General features: G+C 43.1%; 1 protein-coding gene across 1 annotated transcript in view; it reads left to right on the forward strand.

Annotated features, from left to right (window-relative positions):
* GNA13 (G protein subunit alpha 13) overlaps window positions 1-20,629 on the forward strand; it is a 189,278-nt gene that overhangs the window by 14,663 nt on the left and 153,986 nt on the right. Inside the window, exon 2 of the mRNA XM_085617282.1 lies at window positions 462-688. Within this exon, the coding sequence (XP_085473408.1) occupies window positions 462-688 (227 nt within the window). The remainder of the gene's footprint in view (window positions 1-461; window positions 689-20,629) is intronic.

Here is a 20,629-nt window from a genome sequence, read left to right on the forward strand (position 1 = left end):
AACATTTTTATAACAAGAGTGAGATCTACATTTCAAATAAAGTTCCTCTTTTGTAAGGCCTGGTTAACACCAGCTGGGTTTGGAGAGCCGGTTGATGGGTGAGAGGATGCTATTGAAGAAATTGAAGTGGTGGTGATTTGCCCATAATTTACATGATGGATTTGTTTACACACTAGAAAATGATTCAGCCGTGAAGTAAACTACTTCACAAACCGAAGATGTAAATTTTCTGTTTAGAAAGTTGTTTGGTTCAAAATGTTCTTTGTTTTCTGGTGCGTTAACGTCAAAGTATAGTTTCTTTACACTGGATGCCTGAAGTTTTCAACTAAAGATATGTATGCTAATTTTTGCCCTTCTAAAAGGGCCAAAGATGAGTATTGTAAAACTATTCATTGGCATCAGTACAGGTTGTTGAGGGAAGTGTTGGGTTAACCTAATGCATCTTATTTCTCTATTTAAAGGTGTTCGAGTGCTCGTTGATGCACGAGAGAAGCTTCATATCCCTTGGGGGGACCCTTCCAATCAGAAGCATGGAGAACGGATGATGGCATTTGACACTCGAGCAGCAATGGTGGCACAAGGTGTTGTGGAGACACAGGTTTTTTTAAAACATCTACCATCGATCAGATCCCTATGGCAAGACAGTGGAATCCAGCATGCCTATGACAGACGTAGAGAATTTCAGTTGGTAAGACCAGTTTTAACCAGTACCACCTGTTTGGTGTAACACACAGTAATAATCTGTCAAAGTTTCATCATGACGTTGGTTCTATAAATGGATTAGGAAACTACATTCACGTTGTGCATTCTAAGAGGTTTATAAGCCAAATTTGATGTTTTAAAAAAAGTAATCTTGCAGGCTATAAGTCAGCTTAGCCACATTTCTTACAAGAATAATGGCTTTGTAATCAATTCACTTGTAACAATTAGGAAATATTTTCTATTTCTGTAAATGTTTTAAACGTTCCATTATTGAACACAGCCATGGCAGTTGCTGTTACAGAGAGTAACCTAAGCCATATCAAAACCAAATTGACTTGGAATCCACCTTCATTAGACTGGAAATGCTGAGATTTAGCCTTGACCAAAAGCTTATATGAGAACCATTAAAGCAGTTTATGTTGAAAGAACACAGGCCGATTGTGATATTTTAAAGATTAAGATTTGCTGCAAACATGTCATTTAAATTTTAGTATTCACTCAGTCAAAAAACGTTTTACATTAAGCTGTATTTGAAATACAATAGATTATACCAGGGTCGATTTAGATACCGTATACCATTCATGGCCAGTCTTGCTTGGTAATTAAATAAAAGCAATGCAGCGCAGTATGTATCTTGTGTATTTTTTTGCTAGTATTAAGCAAAAAAGCCTTCAGCTTAGTTTGCACTTCATAGGCCCACCTCAGAAGAGAGACACCTGAACCCGATTTTTAACAGTGCAAAGTTATGCTCTAGAGTGTATGACAGTGACTGTTTAGAGAGCAGCAACAAAAAAATTGTCGATTGGCAAAAGTCGAGGTGTAACATTCTTCAATGCAGGAATAAGATGCTGTAATGTTTATACGTTCTTGCTGTTGCACTTGCCATTTGAACTAGAGTAAAGTCAAGTCACATGTTTTATGTAAGCAATGCATTTTGTAAGGGAAGGGAATACTACCGTTGTAAATCTTTGACTTGTAACTGGTATGGTGAAGGCTTAAGTAAACTAGCATTTGGGAAAACAATCCGGATAATTGTTACTGGAAGTTTTTTAATATTTGGGAAACTGTGTGTTGCCTTCAGATTGTCTAGCTAGAAAATCCCATAATGAGGCAACTCCTTTGGCTACAACAGTATGGAAGCAGAGAGTTGAATTTTATTGCTGAACACTATCATCAGAAAAGAGTGTTATGAGAATTAGAAGATGATCTTCTGTTGTAAGTAGTATACCTAAAAGGCATGCTTGGCAAAATATTACATAGTAGAGAAGCCATAATACAGCCATTCTATTTTGCTTTTGTTGTCGAAGTAAATATTTCAAAGAGCACACATTGGCTCTAGCCAAAAAAGTAGGATGGCTTAATACCCCGTAAACACTACCTAATGGAATTAAAGTAGGTCAGTGTAACATGCCACAAATTGCAGGGCCTTGATGGAAAAGCCCACACAATCCCTGAAAAAAGATGAAAAAGACAAACTGATTAATGGCTGATGGAGGCTACCAAAATCCACTCTAGGTACGTTTTATTTGCTTTTTTTGAAGGGGTGAAAATGTGAGATTTTTCAGATCGCTAAAGGCGAGATACATAATGATGGACTTGTACATTTTAGATTAAGTGAAATTCCCTCAAGCGGTGTTATACTGGCTCTGTTAATAAGTTAGACACTTTTATCCAGCTGACTTAAAACACATCTGTCTGACTAAATTAGTAGTTTAAATAAATCTTTGATTAAATGTCCTAATTTTATTTAAAAATATGACCTACCTAGGTGAGGATGGATAATGCTAGCTGTTGTTCTGATAGCTCAGTCTGCTTTATTAAAAGCATTTTTGGTTTGTTGATACTGCTGTGCTGCAGTTAGCCTTGGTTGAATCCTAATTTTTGTCTGTTATGGTGGTAGCTGTCCTTTAATCTCAGATTATTGAGTCTTGTGCATGAAGGTGCTAATGTGCATCTAGTTAAAAACGTCAATAAGTCTTTGCTTACTAACCAATGCTTTCCCCCAACAAATGGCTATATTTTTCAGCCCTTTTGTACTCCTTGCTACCATGTTCAAAAAGGATTGTATTTTAAGAGGGTTTCAGTGTCCCCATGAAGAGCATTACAGTAATCCTATTTGGTCGACAGCAGAGCTAAAGGAAGGGAGGGGCAAAGTTAAGTTTTTCAACTCCAGAGATGCTGGAAAGTATGCTTGTCTACCCATGGATAAAACATTATTCTGGTCAAATATCCTCCGTTTCAGTGTACTCCACATATTCTAGGATCACCAAACTGTCTAATTTGTGTACCCATGATAAACTTGAGGATAATAAAACGCAAATGTAAATCCTGACCGTGTCATGCCTTGCGGTCAGTGCAGCTGTTGCCGATATCCAATTTGAGAAAACATAATCCTACAAGAATGATTTGACCTTAAAAATAATTCCCCTTTAAAAATTAACCAACTATCTCTGTCCAGTGGGTCCCTGATCTAAGGTGTCAACACCAGTTCTGAGGATTTTAACAACACACGCCCTTCTGTGTCAATTATATTATTTCATTGGTTTCCATCGAAGGGGTTACTGAGCAGACTGGGTACCATGAAAGCCAGAAAGTTGGTCTTCTTGCATTCAGTTCATAGGATTGCAGGAAAGAGACTATTCGCTGCTATCCTCAAGTAATTTAGCTTGACAGGGCAGCTACTGTTAAGAATTATTTGACTTCAGAGGAGTATTTCTCTTACAGTTCATGCTGTTGAGTTATTTGTTCTGTCTCCTGGGGAATGTTTGCATTGCAGTGTATGAGGGACCCTGAAATGTCAAGTAGTTCCTCTTCTCATAGTCCATTATATAGAAGGCTTGTTTAGATATTTTAGTCTGGACTCAAAATTAATGCACTATATTGGTTTTAATAATGCCTATTTGCCAAGTCCCTTAACCTTTCCTGGAACTTTTTATGAACCTCATCATGCGGCTCCACAATAATTAATAAATATTGAACAGTAGTCTGATTGGGGTGAATTGATGGGTGATAAGTGTTTTTCATTTGCCTCCTTTTTTTTTTGCTTTCCTTGCATTTTGTTCTAACCGCGTTTTCTTGGCTTCACAATATAGTGACTTCGGAATTACTCCTAAGCTTTCCAGTGAAATGCCTCAATTTGTATATGTAGCTCAACTGACTGCTGTTTTTTGTGTGTGCGTTTCTCTACTACATTTTGAAATTTCTCAGTTTATCTGAAGGCTCTTTGCATTCAGCTGTTACATACTCAAATCACTTTGTGAATCAAATTATTGTAGCCATGTTTTTCAATGGGGGGAGACCTGGTATGGCCTCAGAAGATGAATCGACTTGTTTCGAAATATCTGCAGCTGCCAAGAAGGGTGATTCTGCCTTCCTACAAGTAGGAACATTCCTTCCTACAAGTAGGAACATTCCTTCCATTGTTGTGCTACAGAATCTAGGGCAAGTATTAGTTCTCGACCCTTGAACTTGACCCTGGAAAGTCATCACAGTTGTGATCTGATTTCTTGTTTTCAATACTAGTAAGTCTCTTCTGTTAAACAGTAAGTGCTGTAATGTGCTCTTCGATAGACGCTGGTATAATGAATATTAGTCCAGTATAGATGTCATAATTTGTAGATCATACTATAAATGTAATTTGACAATGTTGGTTTTCTTTAACCTTTCAAGTCATAGCTTGATAAAGCTATGTGTCCCTCTGGTAAATTGGTGACAGCTGGTCTAGTAAAAGACACATTGCCTGAGTTTTAGCATGGAACTGCGTTAGCCATTTTTCAAATTGGCCTATTATGTTGTCTAAAATGGAAGTAAATTAAAGCTCCCTGCTAGTAAACTGTAGGCCAGTTCTGAAAAGTTAGACATTTCTGATGGTCATTGTTTGAGAGTGCTGTATATTGTGGATCGTGTGCATAATATTGATAGTTATCTGCCCCCAAGTAAAATGTGCAAAGGATGTTGAGTTGTAAGTTAATGGAAATGTGGGCAAGCTTTGTGGCAAGCCCGATTATATTAAAGTGATTCTTGGCTTAATGTGAGAAAAGGGAATCCATCTCGAGCGTGCCAACACTGTGGCTTGTAGTATATATTGAAGTGAAAAGGGGCAGATACGTTTTATACAGTGCATAACCGTAGTGATCTGTAGTAGTAATTAAGGCCTATTTTTGTTTTGCTTAGAAGTTTTCTGCAACATTTGTTGATTAGAAAAGTATGTGGAAGAAATATAATGTAACATTTTTTTTGTAAAATTAATTTAATATGTGGCATGTTTTTGTCCCTCCCTAGCCATTCCGTGCCTTGAACCAGGATACTTGCCTACTAATTGATGAATGGAGGATATTTTATCTGGTATTAAACCAGCTATCCTAGAATGCTCTTAGGGGTCTGTTTCATATTATCCATCTTGGAATCATGTTGGCTTCCCCCAAAGAAGTTGTATTGGTCTCAAGTGGCAATTTTCCTATAAAGATATTGCCTCCGAGACCCAATGCTCCGGATTGTATGGCTGTTGCACCTTATTTGAACTTTAATAAAAATATATTTTCAACTTTTATTCTTGTAGGCTGTAAGGCATGCATAACAACCCCTCCCCACCCTCCAATTTGTGTACATAACAATAGAACATGTCTTAATTGTGCCCTCTATTGGCTGCTAAGTGAGAACCATTCTGTTGTAGTTGGATGTTTACTCTGTTTTAATCTTGTTACCAGTCTGGTTCGCTGGGGCTTTAAATAGAACAGTGACTAATTTGGGCAATTTATTAAGTTGTTTATAATGCTGCCTTGGTGAAAGACATCTGAATCCTTGACAGCTTGGTTCATGTCTTCAGAGGGAGTCATGCTTATTTTCAGCAGACATTGTTTATGCTGTGCTGGTTTGGCCACTTTCTATACATAGTCCAGTAGGAGTGAACCCATGAAGGTAAACCGCATTAACAACGCATGCGAAACCACGCATGGCATTGCCACGCGGTCGTTACAACTACCACGTTGTTCGCAAACCGTTACAGCGCAAATCGGAACAATGACTTGCGTTGTAAGGGGCAGAAGGTGTTGGATTTAAAATCCAACACCTTGCCTACTGTCTGCACAGACTGGAGTTGGAATAGTAAATTATACTATTCCAACATCCAGCGCCCCTTACAACGCAAGTCGTTCCGACTTGCGTTGTAACGGTATGCAAACTAACAACGCGGTCGTTGTAAAAACTGCGTTGTAATGCCATGCGTTATAAACACATGCGAAATAAGGTGGCATATTCACCCATGAAACTTTGCTACTAGCGTTAACATTGGTTGACTTTCCAAGAGATTAGTTCTTTATAGCATATTTCTTAATTGTTAATGCTGTGTTTTTTTTTAATGCATTGACATGTAAACCAGTTACAACATAAATTTGGTACAAAGCACATAGGATGAGAGCATTCCTGAATAAACACTTCTTCTGCTCACAAAATATTTCACGCTCCCATTATTGATCCTCTGCATAAACGAGTGAGCATTCCTGGATAAAAGCTTTTCAATTGCTTGTGAAAGATTTCAGATTCACAGTAAGGATCCTCTGCATAGTGGTCAGTGGCTTTATCATTCACAGGCACTATAAATACCAATGGTGACAAACATGCTAGGCAGAGATGAAGTGAGAATATGCACTTATAGTTGTGTAGGAATGAAGTTTGAAAGATGAAGGAAGAGCATTTTAACAGTGTTTGGCAGCAAGCATTGAGGCTGTGGGGTGGTTGATAGCTTCCTTAATTTTTGGTAGTAGAACTTTGTCTAGTCATTTTTATTCGTTTTTAGATTGCGCTGTGCTTGTGAAATCTATTGTATTCTTAAACGGGGCTTAAAGCCAGCTCTTCATTTTCATTCGTTTGTGTGCTTGTCTGTTTCTATGGTTTGTAGCATACCATTTGCTGCTGTTCTCCGTGTCTTATCAGTGCCCTGAGGCTGAAATACTCCTTTCTATCTTCTTGAAATTCTTTATTTTAATTACGAGCAAGCTTGTCACTTTGGCTGTGTTGGGAGTGCTGTCCCGGTTGCCTGTTCTTTTCCAGCTGCTAACTCACCACCTCGCGGCCCCCGCTCCGCGGGAGCCGCTCGCAGGCTAAAGACTGTGTCAGGGTCCTGGTTTTTTTTTGGTCCCCTGTTGTGCATAGGAGCACCAACGCGTCTACTGCAACCACCTCGCAACACACAAGCTCAGAGGCGGGACTGCGAGGACCAGCCTGCTGAGCGGCGCTGATCGGCCGCAGCTGGTCCTCTTCCCGCCCCCTCCACCTGTTTAAAACCTCACGGAGACTGTGCTGCTTGGGTTCGTCCTTTGGCTGTGTTGGGAGTGCTGTCCTGGTTGCCTGTTCTTTTCCAGCTGCTAACTCACCGCCTCGCGGCCCCCGCTCCGCGGGAGCCGCTCGCAGGCTCAAGACTGTGTCAGGGTCCTGGTTTTTTTGGTCCCCTGTTGTGCATAGGAGCACCAACGCGTCTACTGCAACCACCTCGCAACACACAAGCTCAGAGGCGGGACTGCGAGGACCAGCCTGCTGAGCGGCGCTGATCAGCCGCAGCTGGTCCTCTTCCCGCCCCTCCACCTGTTTAAAACCTCACGGAGACTGTGCTGCTTGGGTTCGTCCTTTGGCTGTGTTGGGAGTGCTGTCCCGGTTGCCTGTTCTTTTCCAGCTGCTAACTCACCGCCTCGCGGCCCCCGCTCCACGGGTGCCGCTCGCAGGCTCAAGACTGTGTCAGGGTCCTGGTTTTTTTGGTCCCCTGTTGTGCATAGGAGCACCAACGCGTCTACTGCAACCACCTCGCAACACACAAGCTCAGAGGCGGGACTGCGAGGACCAGCCTGCTGAGCGGCGCTGATCGGCCGCAGCTGGTCCTCTTCCCGCCCCCTCCTGTCACTCCCCTTGATAATCTGCCAAAGGCACGCGGGACGCGCGCGGGGCAAGGGCCGGGCAAAGAGCGGGCCGTTTGAGGCCGTTTGAGGACATAGAGGACTGGCCTGGCCCACCCCCCTTGGTTCTTGTTATCTGACTCGTCCCTTTTCCATCAGTAAGTACATTGTGGGTACTGCAATTCAAATATATCATGAGTACACGGGGCAGTCGCAGTAAAACTGCAATGGGGCTGAGTAAGCCCAGCGGGACATTGGATGATTTCCTTGTTAAGACTAATCTAGCAATTGATGCTGAAATCACTAAAATGCAGAAGAGGGTGTCAGTTGAGCTTGACGCGGCACGTAGGCTTTCCCAGACCTTTGCTAACTCTAAAAAATCTTCCCTAGGGAAAATCGCGTCTGCTGCATCTCCACAACATGCTTCTTGCCCTCCCCCACTGATAATCCATGCTGATGTTCACCATGCTCCCCCACCTCTTTCCCTTCCATTAGAGTCTATACCCACCTTAACTACTGTGCCCCCCCAAAACTTTCGAGGGAATCGCGCCCACTGGACCTGGAACTGCCCTGACCCCCCTGACCTTTCTCCCCCAGTAGCAAAAAATAAAAACAAAGATGGCCCAACTCTAAAAAAGAAAAACAATGCAAGATCTGCTTATGCCCGCAAAAAAGAAAAAATTGCAAGGTTGCAGTTCTTTAATAATAGGCGAACGCTACCCACCACTGGGGAGACCATACAAGCGCCAAATTTGGTTAACCATCTAATAGGGGGGGACAGGGAACACAGCAATCTTAACGTAGTCCTTGACCCTATTCAAGGGCCTCTCCCCACATATGGTGAGAAACCCAAAGAGGGAGGGCAAAGTGAGCCAGGGAGGGATAGAGACAAGGGGGGTGATGACGAAGATTTTCTTAAGATAGTCTGGGGTACATTAAAACAATTACTGTCACCTCTGGAACTCAGACTCTCTCGTATCGAGAATAATCTCCTCGAGATGGATAAGACCTTAGTCTCCCTGGCCACCCTTAGCCTAAAACAACTGGAAGCAACTTATCCTCATATTGCTGAGAGTACTCCTCAGGAGAATGACGATGGTATTCACCCGGCTCCAGAAACTAACGTTAGTTCCCTTGCCCCTGAAATGCTACCTCCGGTCTTGTCCCTACCCCCACCAAAGCCAACCCCAATACCCAAACCCCGCTCTAAGCCAATCGTTCCCTTTCCCCTAATACCAAAAATCCCAATACCACTGGCAAAAGGCCCCGAGAACCAGACCTTACCCAACCCTATCCCTAAGGCCGCCCACAAGCCCAATAAGACTAATATTCCCCCCCCACTGCGCGCATAACCAACCAGTACCATGGCCGCCAGAACTTTCGTGGGGGCTACATTGATCTTCCTCCTGACGCCGGGCCCTACGTCGCGATACTGGCTGGTGTACCACCACTTGACCCGCTTTCTATGGAGACCCAGTGGTCCCTAAAGAATAAGGTGATTCACTGGCTCAACATCAATAGACTGCTCCCCAATACTGTTAGGACTAGGGTTCTAATGGTTAGGAGAGTGCCATGGGTGGGTCGTACCCATAAATCCATCCCTGGAGACTGCATAGTGGTCTCATTTGCAGACCCTCACACAGCCCAGCATATCACTATATGGGATTCACAGGATACTGACCAATCTATTGTCACCAGACCCCTCACCTTTTTCTATCCTCCAAAACAGACTGTTGAGCCACCTGGGGCTTGGTCAATAGCCCACAATCGTAGATGGAAAGGACATGGGGATGGTTGGCAACCCTTTAACAACTGGTGGGAAGGAGCACCCACTATGAACAGGTTTGAATGTCTGGATCAGGTGGATTGACTGGGAATTAGTGTCGCTCCAATCCTTACCAATGCCCAAAATCCCCTAACGGAAACTGTCCCGAGTGAAAAATTAATGCCCATACCCCAAGTTCCAAGCCACATTGGGATAGACCTAAACCCCCCTGAACAGCACCCTCTTACTGCACAGGTCAAACTACAGGCAGACCTTGCACACCTGCAAGTTCGGATAGGCACAACGGGGAATGCAGGGCATCATCCACAGGAAATTAGAAACCCAATGCACTCTCTCCTTTCTTGGAATGTTGCATGCCTCGGTAGTAAGATCACCCACAAACCTTGGCTGGAGATTGTGCAGAAGTATGGCATCCTATGCCTACAAGAAACCTGGCTTATAGAGGAAGTGCACATGTTGGGCTACCGAACCTTCCATTCCCCAGCTGTGCCATCAGCCCAGGGTCGCAACAAGGGGGGCTTGTGCACATACATATCTAACGTAGGGGATGTAAAAGTTTGCGATTTCCAATCCAATCAGTACTTCCAAATCATACTACTTAAATGGGGCACTTCGCAAAAGGTTATTCTTGTGAATTGTTATAATAATCTGCCAATTAGTGAGGTGGAATCAAATTTGAATATTATGATCCATCATATTCACAAACTGAGAGATCAAGGTTCGGGGGATCACATAATGTTGTGGGTGGGTGACTTCAATTGTTCCGTCTGTCCGTCTTCTGAGCTAGGTTTGTGCGGCCTGTCAGATCTCGGGGAGGACGGTCCTCTGCACTTCTCCCACACCAACATGGGGTCTCTTCTTAACAATGTCATATTTACCTTTGACCTCACCTTTATTAACCAGGCATGTTCCCCCCCGGTTCCCTTTGCCCCAACGTACAATGGAAGAGGTTGTAAATCCACAATCGCTTTTGCCTTGATATCACCCACCTATCCTGACTTTATAACCTTCTGGGAAACGGGGGATGACCCCCTGAGCGATCATTATCCCATCACCTTCGGGGTAAATCTCATGGAGGGCAAAGTAAAGGAACCTAGTAGGGTTCTATATCCATTTGAGGTTACCCTATCTAAGACCAATGGGTATGTAATTAAATGGGAGAAAATGAACCCAACATCCTTCTTTCAAAACTTCCTATCCTCTTGCTCCACGGACATACTTGCCTGCTTAGAGGAAGATACTGACCCAAAGAGCATCATGGTTGCTTTTTCTAACATTCAGCGCCATATAAAAAAATGCACTGACTAGGAACTGCAAAGACAAGGGGAGGCATACTTGTGGGTGGTTTGACTCTAGATGTACATCTACACTGAAAATCTTAAAGAAAGCTTTGTCTGCCGACCCAAAAGATAGAGTTCAAATTCGTCAAGCGAGATACGATTATAAGCTGGCAATTAAACAGCGGAGGGCAAAACTGAAGCAGGAGGCCTGGGAAGTTTTGGGGGAAGCCGCCAGGAATAAGGACAGCAATGCCTTCTGGAAAGTCATAAGATCTGTTTATAACTCAAAAGACAGAGATAATTCTGTAGAAGTGGCTATAACGGCTGAGCTCTGGGTAGAACATTATGGTAATCTTTATTCCAACAACACACAGGGTAATGCCCCGAACCCATGCAAGGTGAGTTCACCCCCAGATAGCATGATTCAGGATAACCACCTAACTGTCTCCCCAGCACCTCCTTACCCTATTGAACTGGTATTTACCACACTAGAAGTGGAAGATGCCCTTAGAGAAAGTCCTTTAGGTAAAGCCCCCGGCCCTGACCACACCCCAGTGGATCTCTATAAATCAGAACCGGACTTCTGGGTTCCCTTGTTAACCAATGTATTAAATATGGGAAATAAATGCGGTTTTATTACCACCTGCTTGGATGCAATCGTAGTCCCCATATTTAAAAAAGGGAATAGGGACGACCCGGCTTGTTACCGTCCAATATCGCTATTGGACGGACTCATGAAAGTTGCTGGCAGGATTGTCCTTAAGAGGATACAACACTGGGAAGAAGAGAAGAAGGTTATCTCGGAGTTCCAATATGGGTTCCGAAAGGGACTAGGGACATTGGAGCAATCCCTAAACTTGTCCCTATTAGTCTCTAAATATACGCAGGCCAAAAAAGGGGACCTATTTGTTACCTTTGTCGACCTCAGCTCCGCATTCGATTGCGTGGACCATGCGATGCTCTGGTCGACACTGGAAGACATCGGGGTGGACTCAGCTATCCTCACATTTATCAAAGAACTATATAGAGAAGCGGGGGCCAGAGTAAGATTTGGGACCCAGGGGCAATGTTCACAAAAATTTGCCATAAACAGAGGGGTGAGGCAAGGCTGCATACTTGCGCCCTTGCTTTTCACATTTTACATAAACTCTATCGCTGAAAGCTTAATAACTCTGTCAAGCGATTATCCGGCTGTTAATGGTAGGCCTGTACCCATTCTTTTATATGCCGATGACGCGGCAATTATGTCTAGGACAAAAGTAGGTTTGCAGAGAGCAGTAAATGAATTTTCATCCTACATGGGTAAAAGAAATTTAAAGGTGAACATTTCCAAAACTTTCTCCATGCCCTGCTCCCAAAAGAACAGACCATCATGCTCAATATATTTAGATCAGCAAAAGATTGCCATCACAGACACTTTTTGCTATTTGGGCATTGTGTTTGACAGGTGGGGAAGGTAGAAACACGCAGTGTCAGCTAGGAAACTCGCCTTTAGCCGTGCCATAGGTGCTTTAAGAACCTTTGCAGCCAAAATTGGGGGTAAACCCATTCAAGAAATGTTACAGATCTACCGGGCAAAGTGTATAGCTACGGCCACATATGGCGCAGGTCTCTGGGGTTTCGAGAATGTGTCCTCATTACAAACTTGCGAGAATATTTTCATCTGTTACTTACTAGGTGTGTCCAAAACCACGTCGACTTTTATGACTCACATTGAGACCGGCGTCAAATACCTTAGCGACATCATAAAAATATCACCTTGTTTGCTCTGGCATAAGATTTGGACCACAGAGGAGTGCAAATTGAATAGAAATCTCATAAAAGACTGCATGGCTTTGGACGGTGTAGCAAAAGTCAAGTGGCTGCGATACGTACAAACGATGTTTTCTAACATTGGACACTCTGAATTTTACGACGAACCAGAGACCCTACAAACCTTGACTAGACCGGCCCTTAAACTATTATCTATACACTTAGAGAGTGCTAGATGGGACACTGAGAAACTTAAAGGCACAACCCTGAGCTATCAGCAAATCACCCCTACTGAAGGCCTACAATCTTACCTTGGGATTGAAAAAGCACCCTATGCTCGCATGCTTTTAACTAGGCTGCGCCTAGGGATTTTCTTCCGCTTGGTCACTTTGCCGAAACAGAATGACTGGGCCTCATTGAAATTAATATGTCCATGCGACGACCATTCAACACAAAGTAACATTCACATCATGTTCTTTTGTAATCTGTATACCAGCCCGAGGAAATTATTTCTTCTACCCTTACTTAAACGCTGGGGGATAAGAACATGTAAACCTGCATATTTAAAATTTTTGCTTTTAGAAGATGTGGATGTCATCTTTGCTGTTTCTCACTTCTTAATGTCAGTGATGAAATTTAGAAACTCAATGAGTTAACTAACACATGTTAATATTGACTGATTAGTGTAAAACGAGGCCCCTCATCCAAATGACTGCTGTAGATTTTAACTTTTGGAGAAATGTTTTATCCATTTTTGTAACTTTGTTCATATGAAAACTGTTCTTAAATTGTCTGCATAAATTGTATTTGTATGCTTTTATGATTTATTGATAAATCGAATAAAGCTTAATAAACTAAAAACTAAAAACTAAAACTTGTCACTTTTTTCTACCTACTTCTTGGTGTACTGCTTATGGAATTTAAATTTAAAATGTGTTTTATTTGTTGCCAGTTCCTTGCATATTTTTATATTTGTAGGCAGGGGAAGATTAAGCAATCTGCTTATTATAGGTTAAGCCGATGCCGAGACTCAAAGCTGGTTCCCCAGCTCTAACGAAGGCAGCTCTGGCCGCAGTGCCACATCCTCTCCCCTCTCTGAGCCTTGCTTTCTTCAGATGTCTAAATGAAGGGAGCTTTAAGTTAATCGAGCAGAGGCATAGCACGGATTTCATTTGGCTTAAATACACTCCATTCGACTGCATCATAGGATGCCCATTGATTTCAGTGGATTTGCAAATCACCTAACAGTAAGCATTATTTTATTTTCAATTACTATGAGGCGCTTATAATATCTATCCCCAAGACAAGACTCCTACAGTGGCTTCTACAATGGCTACAGCTGGCGACATTTAGAATTTGAAAACGACTTGGAATTTTGGCGTCCTGTGAATTTGGGAAAATTAGTTTACAGCTTTGTCCCCTTTTGAAATGTACTTTGTGTGAGCAGCATCCATCAGCAAGTGCTTATTCTTCTTGCTTCCACTGTTGTCTTTGCTTCCTCATCATTGGTGCTTGCACTCCTCTCACCCTGATCCCTCCCTGGCCTGAGTTCCCCCACCTTCCAAGAAGGAACTCAACCCTTTTGGCATATTTGCTTTCAGAGCTGCAGAATCTTGCTGTGAGTGCCAAGAAAGGCTGGTTTACACCTTTATTATCTCAAACTGTTTACTCAGTCCACCTGAGCTGTTAGACGGTGATAAAAACCAAGAGATACCACTGCAAAACTCCACAAACAGCCTGTTTAATAAACACAATTTACAGCCTACAGCAAGTAGTTTGATTTCACCACATTTTCTGTGGTTTGCTGTGTGAGGGAGGATTAATTGTAATTCGTTTGAGTGAGTTGAGCTGATGCTTGGTCCTCCGGTCCGAAGTCAGGAGATCTGACTGCTATACCACACCCTCTTCTCGTCTCTTTAATGTGTTTTCTGTGACCGAGCCAAGAGCAGAGAATTCCCTCTAGAAGCTCACCTAGCACTTGGCCTCTTCACTTGGGATTCTTGTTTGCATTCCCTCACAAGCACTCCTTACGAGTACATCTGCAGGCTCTCTCCTCCCCGTGTTTTGCAGCCTCCTCCCAGGTCACACCCCGTTGCTTACTCCCTTGTTTTAATCATTTGTTTCCACAGATAAAGCTCCCATCTTTTTTACATCATTCGCCCCCATCCAATAAACTAATCTCTGGGTCTTTTAAATAGTTTCCCATCCGACTACAGTGATGAAGATTAAGTCCTTTGTGCAGAGGTACACAAGCGACCCCGGTGACAGGACTTGGCATTTACTGCTGAAAGATGTCTTTCCAGTCGGAGCAAAGCATAGCCAGTAACACGCGGTACAGTCTCACTTGATCTCGGTCCCCGGCGTCCTCTGCATTCACACTGTACTTATCGGGATATTGTTTTCTTTGTCCCCACCCCCCCCCCCCCCCCCCATTTACTAATCTACCTGCTTTATAAAACCACCAGCACAATATATTGCCTTTCTCAATATGCAAATCATAACACTTGAACAGTTTCAGTAAGTTACATTGAACAACTACTCGCAGTTACTACTTACAGCAGCTTATTTTTAATCACTTAGGTGAAACCTATCGCATTTTCCAATGCTTGTTACTTTTTTATCATTAAGTATGTCTTCATTTTGAGTGTCTAAACTTTTTTTTTTTTTTTTTGCCCTGCTTTGGCTTTGCTTTGGTTAGTGCGATACCTGACATTTAAATGCATTGCTTATTACTGGAGATATTTAGGTATTGGCATCCAATGTCTTCCTGGGCAGCAGTAAGATGTGTGTGTGCCTGAAGGAATGTTGCATGTGCCAGATTGTGGAATTTGTAGGACTTTATATATGCCAGCATGTTTTGTAATCCCACAGATAGGAATTGGGAATGTTTGTGCTTATCATAGTTGTGAGGTCTGCGAGCTGATCCTTAATTGAGTTTGTTCCTGGTATATCACTGCTGCTGAACTATAGTCCTCAGTTTTGACCTTTTAACTGCTCCCACTAGGTTCCAGAGAGTACGGGCAGGAGGCCATTCCTTCCGTAACAGGGCAGCCCTCCTCTGGAACTCACTGCCCATTCACATACGTGGCCACACTAACTATCTGATGTTTAGGAAGGCCATAAAAACATACTTATTTCCCTTCGTGTAGCTCCTGTCTTCCTCCGTGTTAGTCGCTCTGCTGACAGCGCCGCGACGCCCCTTTGCTGGGGCAGCTGTTGCGCAATACAAATGGCAATAACATAACTTGTGCACTTCTCCTTCCACGACTTAATACACTCCTCTCGTAGGAAGTGTATGTTACTTTGTTCCTGGTATGTCTGATTGTGCACCGTTTTGGAGGAGTCAAAATCAAAGTGAAGGTTGCGTTACTTGCGTTACTGAGGATTATAAGGGAGGGATTCACAAACCGGAAGGACAAAGAATACATTTGAGAGTCTAGAGCAGCCACAATTGAATTTGGAGCGGCTGCATGTCTGGTGCGCGGTCTGCTCTTGAGCATTGCTCTTGAGTGACACCCCAGCTTTTTGGTACATCCTCCAGATCTTTAGTGTCTTACTTTATTCGTAGCCCCTGAATAATTTACTCTCCTTTAAAAACCATGTCAAGGTGATGCTGATGTAAATCTGTTGATGCAATTATGGCTTTCTGGGAGACGAAGACACATCTCAACCGTGTAGCTGAGCACTCATCAGATATAATGGCTGTGAGCAATTCTACAGCAATCTGTGCTTCCCAGAAGAGGTAACAATCCACCTGCATCTTTGTACAGAAGAGCATCTTTATTATCCCCTTTCGACTCTCAGGCATCCTTTATTTGTTTTTTTTTTCTTATCTACTTGACTTTGGAAGGCTCCAGGAGGTGGTAAATGGGGCCTCTACTTTGAGGTTTTGTCTACCAGCCTCCTTGATTCTTCCCTTTACCTTCGTAATGTGTATAGATTACTATAATTTTTGCACCCATCTTCTTCTTTGCTAATGTCAACATGAGGTACCTCAAATGAAAACGCTTCACTTTCTTGACACTATTGTCATGCAGGAATTCCATGACATCAGACATTAACCTGACCAGGAAGCCTTTTAGACACTGTCCCACTATTTTCTGGGGAAATCTAGTGTCACTGTATTTTTAGCCATGGAGGCTTTTTCATTAGCGCCACTCTCTGTTCTGCACTACATTGAGGTTTTTAGCACTGTGGCTATTACTCTTCAAGCACTGCAATAATGCTTCTGCATCTCTTCAGGTTTGGCATTATTTGACATCTGCTGTCACCCTGTTTACTAGGGGTTTTAATGACTCCTCCAGTGTACCAAAAGTAAAGTTTAAACCTCCAGTATTGTCATCTGCTTAATTTCTTTGTGCAGTGGTGATGCTATCTTCTATACGTGTTTTGTAGCATGTTCATTTTTAGGTCTCGTCTGAGCCAGCGCTTTAGCGCTGCTCTGGTGAGAGTTTTAGTAAGCCGGGTTTTGGAAGTGCAAACTAGTGGCTTTTTTCAGGCCTCCAGCTACAGTGCATGTGCGCCGTGCGCGTGCACCATTTGTCAGCCTGCGTGATCACTTTCGCGGCCGCTTTGATGTTCTCAGTGAGCCACGCGGCCACTGAGAACATCAAAGCGGCCGCGAAAGTGCACACCATTTGCCAGCCTGCATGCCTCTCTCCGCCTACCCCCCTCCCTTATTCCACTTCCTGCTTGTTTAAGGAGTTAGGACTGCTAGACTTAACGGCGATGCTGCAAATGTTTCCACTCCTCTCTTTCCTTGCCACCCGCTTTCCCCGAAAGCCGTGTTTCCCAAGATTGCGGCCGTCAGGTGCTATTCAGGAACAGCCGTCCACTTCCACTTTGGACACGGTACAGGTTAATGACCGGAGTTGGGCGTACGCCGCTGCCCCTAGCTGGCATTCACGAAGAACGGTGCTTGCATTCTCAGGAACGGCACCTGAGAGGCGACAGGACTTCCGCAAGGCCTCCCTAGCCTCCGCGCACTGGGCTGGGCAAACATCACAAGAAGCCTGGCCTTTAACACAGTGACTAACCATCCCACTCAGTGTAAACACGGTCTGAAATGTTCATGCCCAGCGAAGCTTAATAAATAGAAAAAAAAGTTTCACAGTACCTTTAGCACTGACTCGTTGCATGGAAATAAAATCTAACCCAGCATAAAATGAATAACGTCACCATCACCGCATCCTGGTCTGCTCTAATCACCGACCTCATCTGGCACCAGGCGCCGAGGGCCCTGATGAAGAGATGCACATTTGCAGAATATTCACTGACACTACACAGTCACCTTGCTATTGTTGAACAGAAACGGTGTTTTTTGCTTAGTTCTATAGAAACAACTGTTAAACAACGAAAAAACAAGAAGCTGTAGATCAAGAAAAGACCAATTAGGCATAGATTTTTTGCAAGTAATCTTCATTATTCTTTTCATCATCAGTCCCATACCAGCCAACTTGAAGAACAAGCATTGGCATAGCCAATAGGTCTCGCCTTTGGGACCTAATAAGTGTTTAGTTATCCAGCACAATATCCTTGGTGCAACAACATCAAGTGTTGCATGGCTAAACACTTAAGGTCCCAAAGGCGAGACGTATTGGCTATGCCAATGCTTGTTGAGTTGGTGGTTAACCCCTTCGACGCGCATGACGGAACGGTTCCGTCATGCACGTCAGTTGCGCTGTGCACATGACGGAACCGTTCCGTCATGGCCCCGCCCGCGCACGGAACCTTCAGCGTGGCGCGGAAATACGCGCCGCGCTGAAGGGGTTAAGAGGGCAGTTGAAGGGAGACTATGGTTGTGTGTGGGGAGTAAAGTGCTCTCGCTATTTGTACTACAGTTCAACTTTATTGTGTGTGTCTAGCCAGTGTATTATTTCACTTCTGGCAAGTGGTTCTCCTGGTAGCCCAGAAGCCTATCGCTGTACCTGGTGGGATTCCGAAGGCTGATGTACTTTACGCTTCTTCACTGCTTTTACTGACAGTGGCATCCACAAATTAACCCTGGTATGAGGATTTCTACTTTAACCACTATCCTAAACAAAGCATGTGTGCTTCCTACCTAGTGGGCTGTATGTAATCTGCAACACACTTGCAGGAGATCTTCAACAGACCGAAAGTGTGGGTGTGACTATTTTGCTGGGAGTAGCAGCCTGGACATTTGTTACACCTACATATCAATCAGCTGGAGTTACTGGTGGTCTGTGACAACTATGAGGGCACAAAGATCGCAGTGCTGGTAGGAAACCAATCCCTGGATGATGATGATTTCCTTAAAATGAAGTGGATTTTAAGTTGAACTCTACAGCACGGACATACGCAGGGAGTAGCTGACTGTTTCCGTCAGGAGTCGCGGGTATTTTATCAATCACCACGATTTGTTAACATTGTGTGGGCTGAACTTGATGGATAATACTTAGTAGCTCGTACATTGTCATGTCCTAGAGTGGAGGTAGAATACCATTTCCGACACAGGTGTTGTGAAACCGAACAATTTCGTGCATGAGCAGTGCTTTTTTGTGTATGAATTTTTGTATTGTTTCTCAAATATTATTCAATCTAGATTTAGTTTTTTGCAGCTCACTGTTCTTACCCTGGCCCTGTTTATTCATTCTTTGCATGTTGACAGTGGGGTAAAAGCATTATGCAGAATTGTTAAGGCACAACTTTTGTTTGTAAATCCGGGCGTACCTTTAATAAGGGATGTGAGGGAGGTGGTGGGGTGGGAATTCTTTACTATTTACATACTACTAATATGCTGACTACTAATTGTTGCTGCTCCAGTGGTTTAAGGCTTGAAAATTGAGACATGTATGGGAGTTTACTACCTGGTATGGATGAGGATGGACCTGCTGGCTTTGAAATGTCTCAAAAGATTGGATGAACACTGTTCCTGAATGGAGTTTCTTTATTAAAGACTCGCTTGCGTAGGTCTGACAAAGATGTTGGGTACAATTTAAAAAGAAGGAACCTATAGAGGAAGGGTTATGTGAGGAGGTGGTAGTAACCATCCAGAGCATTTTTTTTTTTTTATAGTTGGGGATGTGGATATGCACTTGTATAACTAAAAAAAAGATGATGGTTTGTTAGGATTGCGACAGAGCAAGGTGGGAATACAATTGAATCTAAATAGTAGTCCTCAAATTCTCCTCTGTTCGTGAGTTTCTCAAGGGAGGATGAAAGGTTCTAAAACTTAAAGGATGTTTGAAACTGATTTGGGCCATTAAGGCAAATTTAATTTTTTTAAATCAATAAAACCTTTCAAAGATTTGCATTACATGAAGTTAGTAACTTGCCAATTGGATTGAGCGAGACTATGAAATTTGAGCTCAAAAGGTTGTTTAAACTGTGCAACCTGTATATGCTAGTGAGGTGGGTATTTATCAGCTGCACCAGTCTTGAAAGATAAAGGTGTAGGGTAATATGACTTCAAAATCAGAATAGTCCGGGGTGTGGAATTTCATCAAATATCTACTTGTCGATGGGACAGGTTGCTTCATAAATCTACTTGTCCAGTAAAAAAATCTACTTGTAACTTTGGTGGGACGGGTATGCCCAGACGTTGGTCCTTTGCTCTCCATGCCATTGGAGTCAAGCTAGCCTGGCTGATGGGGGGTGGCGGTGAGACTCCGAAATTGGTCCCAGAATGCTGGTTTCTGGTCCAGTGAGGACCTGGCCTGGTAATTCAGGTTGGACTGTTCCCATGAGTAACAGGCTCAAGACTGATTTGCATATGGCTCAGTTTAAAGTGGAATGGCATGGGGAGCAAAAACGATGGATTGAGGCCCAGATCTTTGTACTGGGGTGAATGTTTAACATTGTTCAATGTTCTGTCCATCAACTGTTCTTTTCCCCATGTAGTGCAGCCACAAATTATGGCAGCAAACTCATTACATAAGAGCTCTGATAATAGCCTCTCTGATTATGCCAGGTCTAATACTATAGTATGACTTGAATACTAGCAATTTCCTTATTTTGCTTTCTTTCTGCAGATCTATATACTGGGGCTGGAGGTAGCAGTAAAATAGTTTCACTATTGGAATGCCATTTACAGTCTGTGCAAACATACTGACTTTAAGGGTTTTCACCAATTCTTCTCTAGTCTGTTTTTTTTTTCCCCGTACTGAGAGGTTGGAAATTTACTCCTGACAAAAGTCACAGGGTTGGGGAAAAAGTGATTGGAGGGATTATCAATTTGTTAACGCTTAACAGATTTTCGCATGAGC

Source organism: Triturus cristatus, chromosome 7 (genome assembly GCF_964204655.1).
Source record: "Triturus cristatus chromosome 7, aTriCri1.1, whole genome shotgun sequence".
Taxonomy (NCBI): domain Eukaryota; kingdom Metazoa; phylum Chordata; class Amphibia; order Caudata; family Salamandridae; genus Triturus; species Triturus cristatus.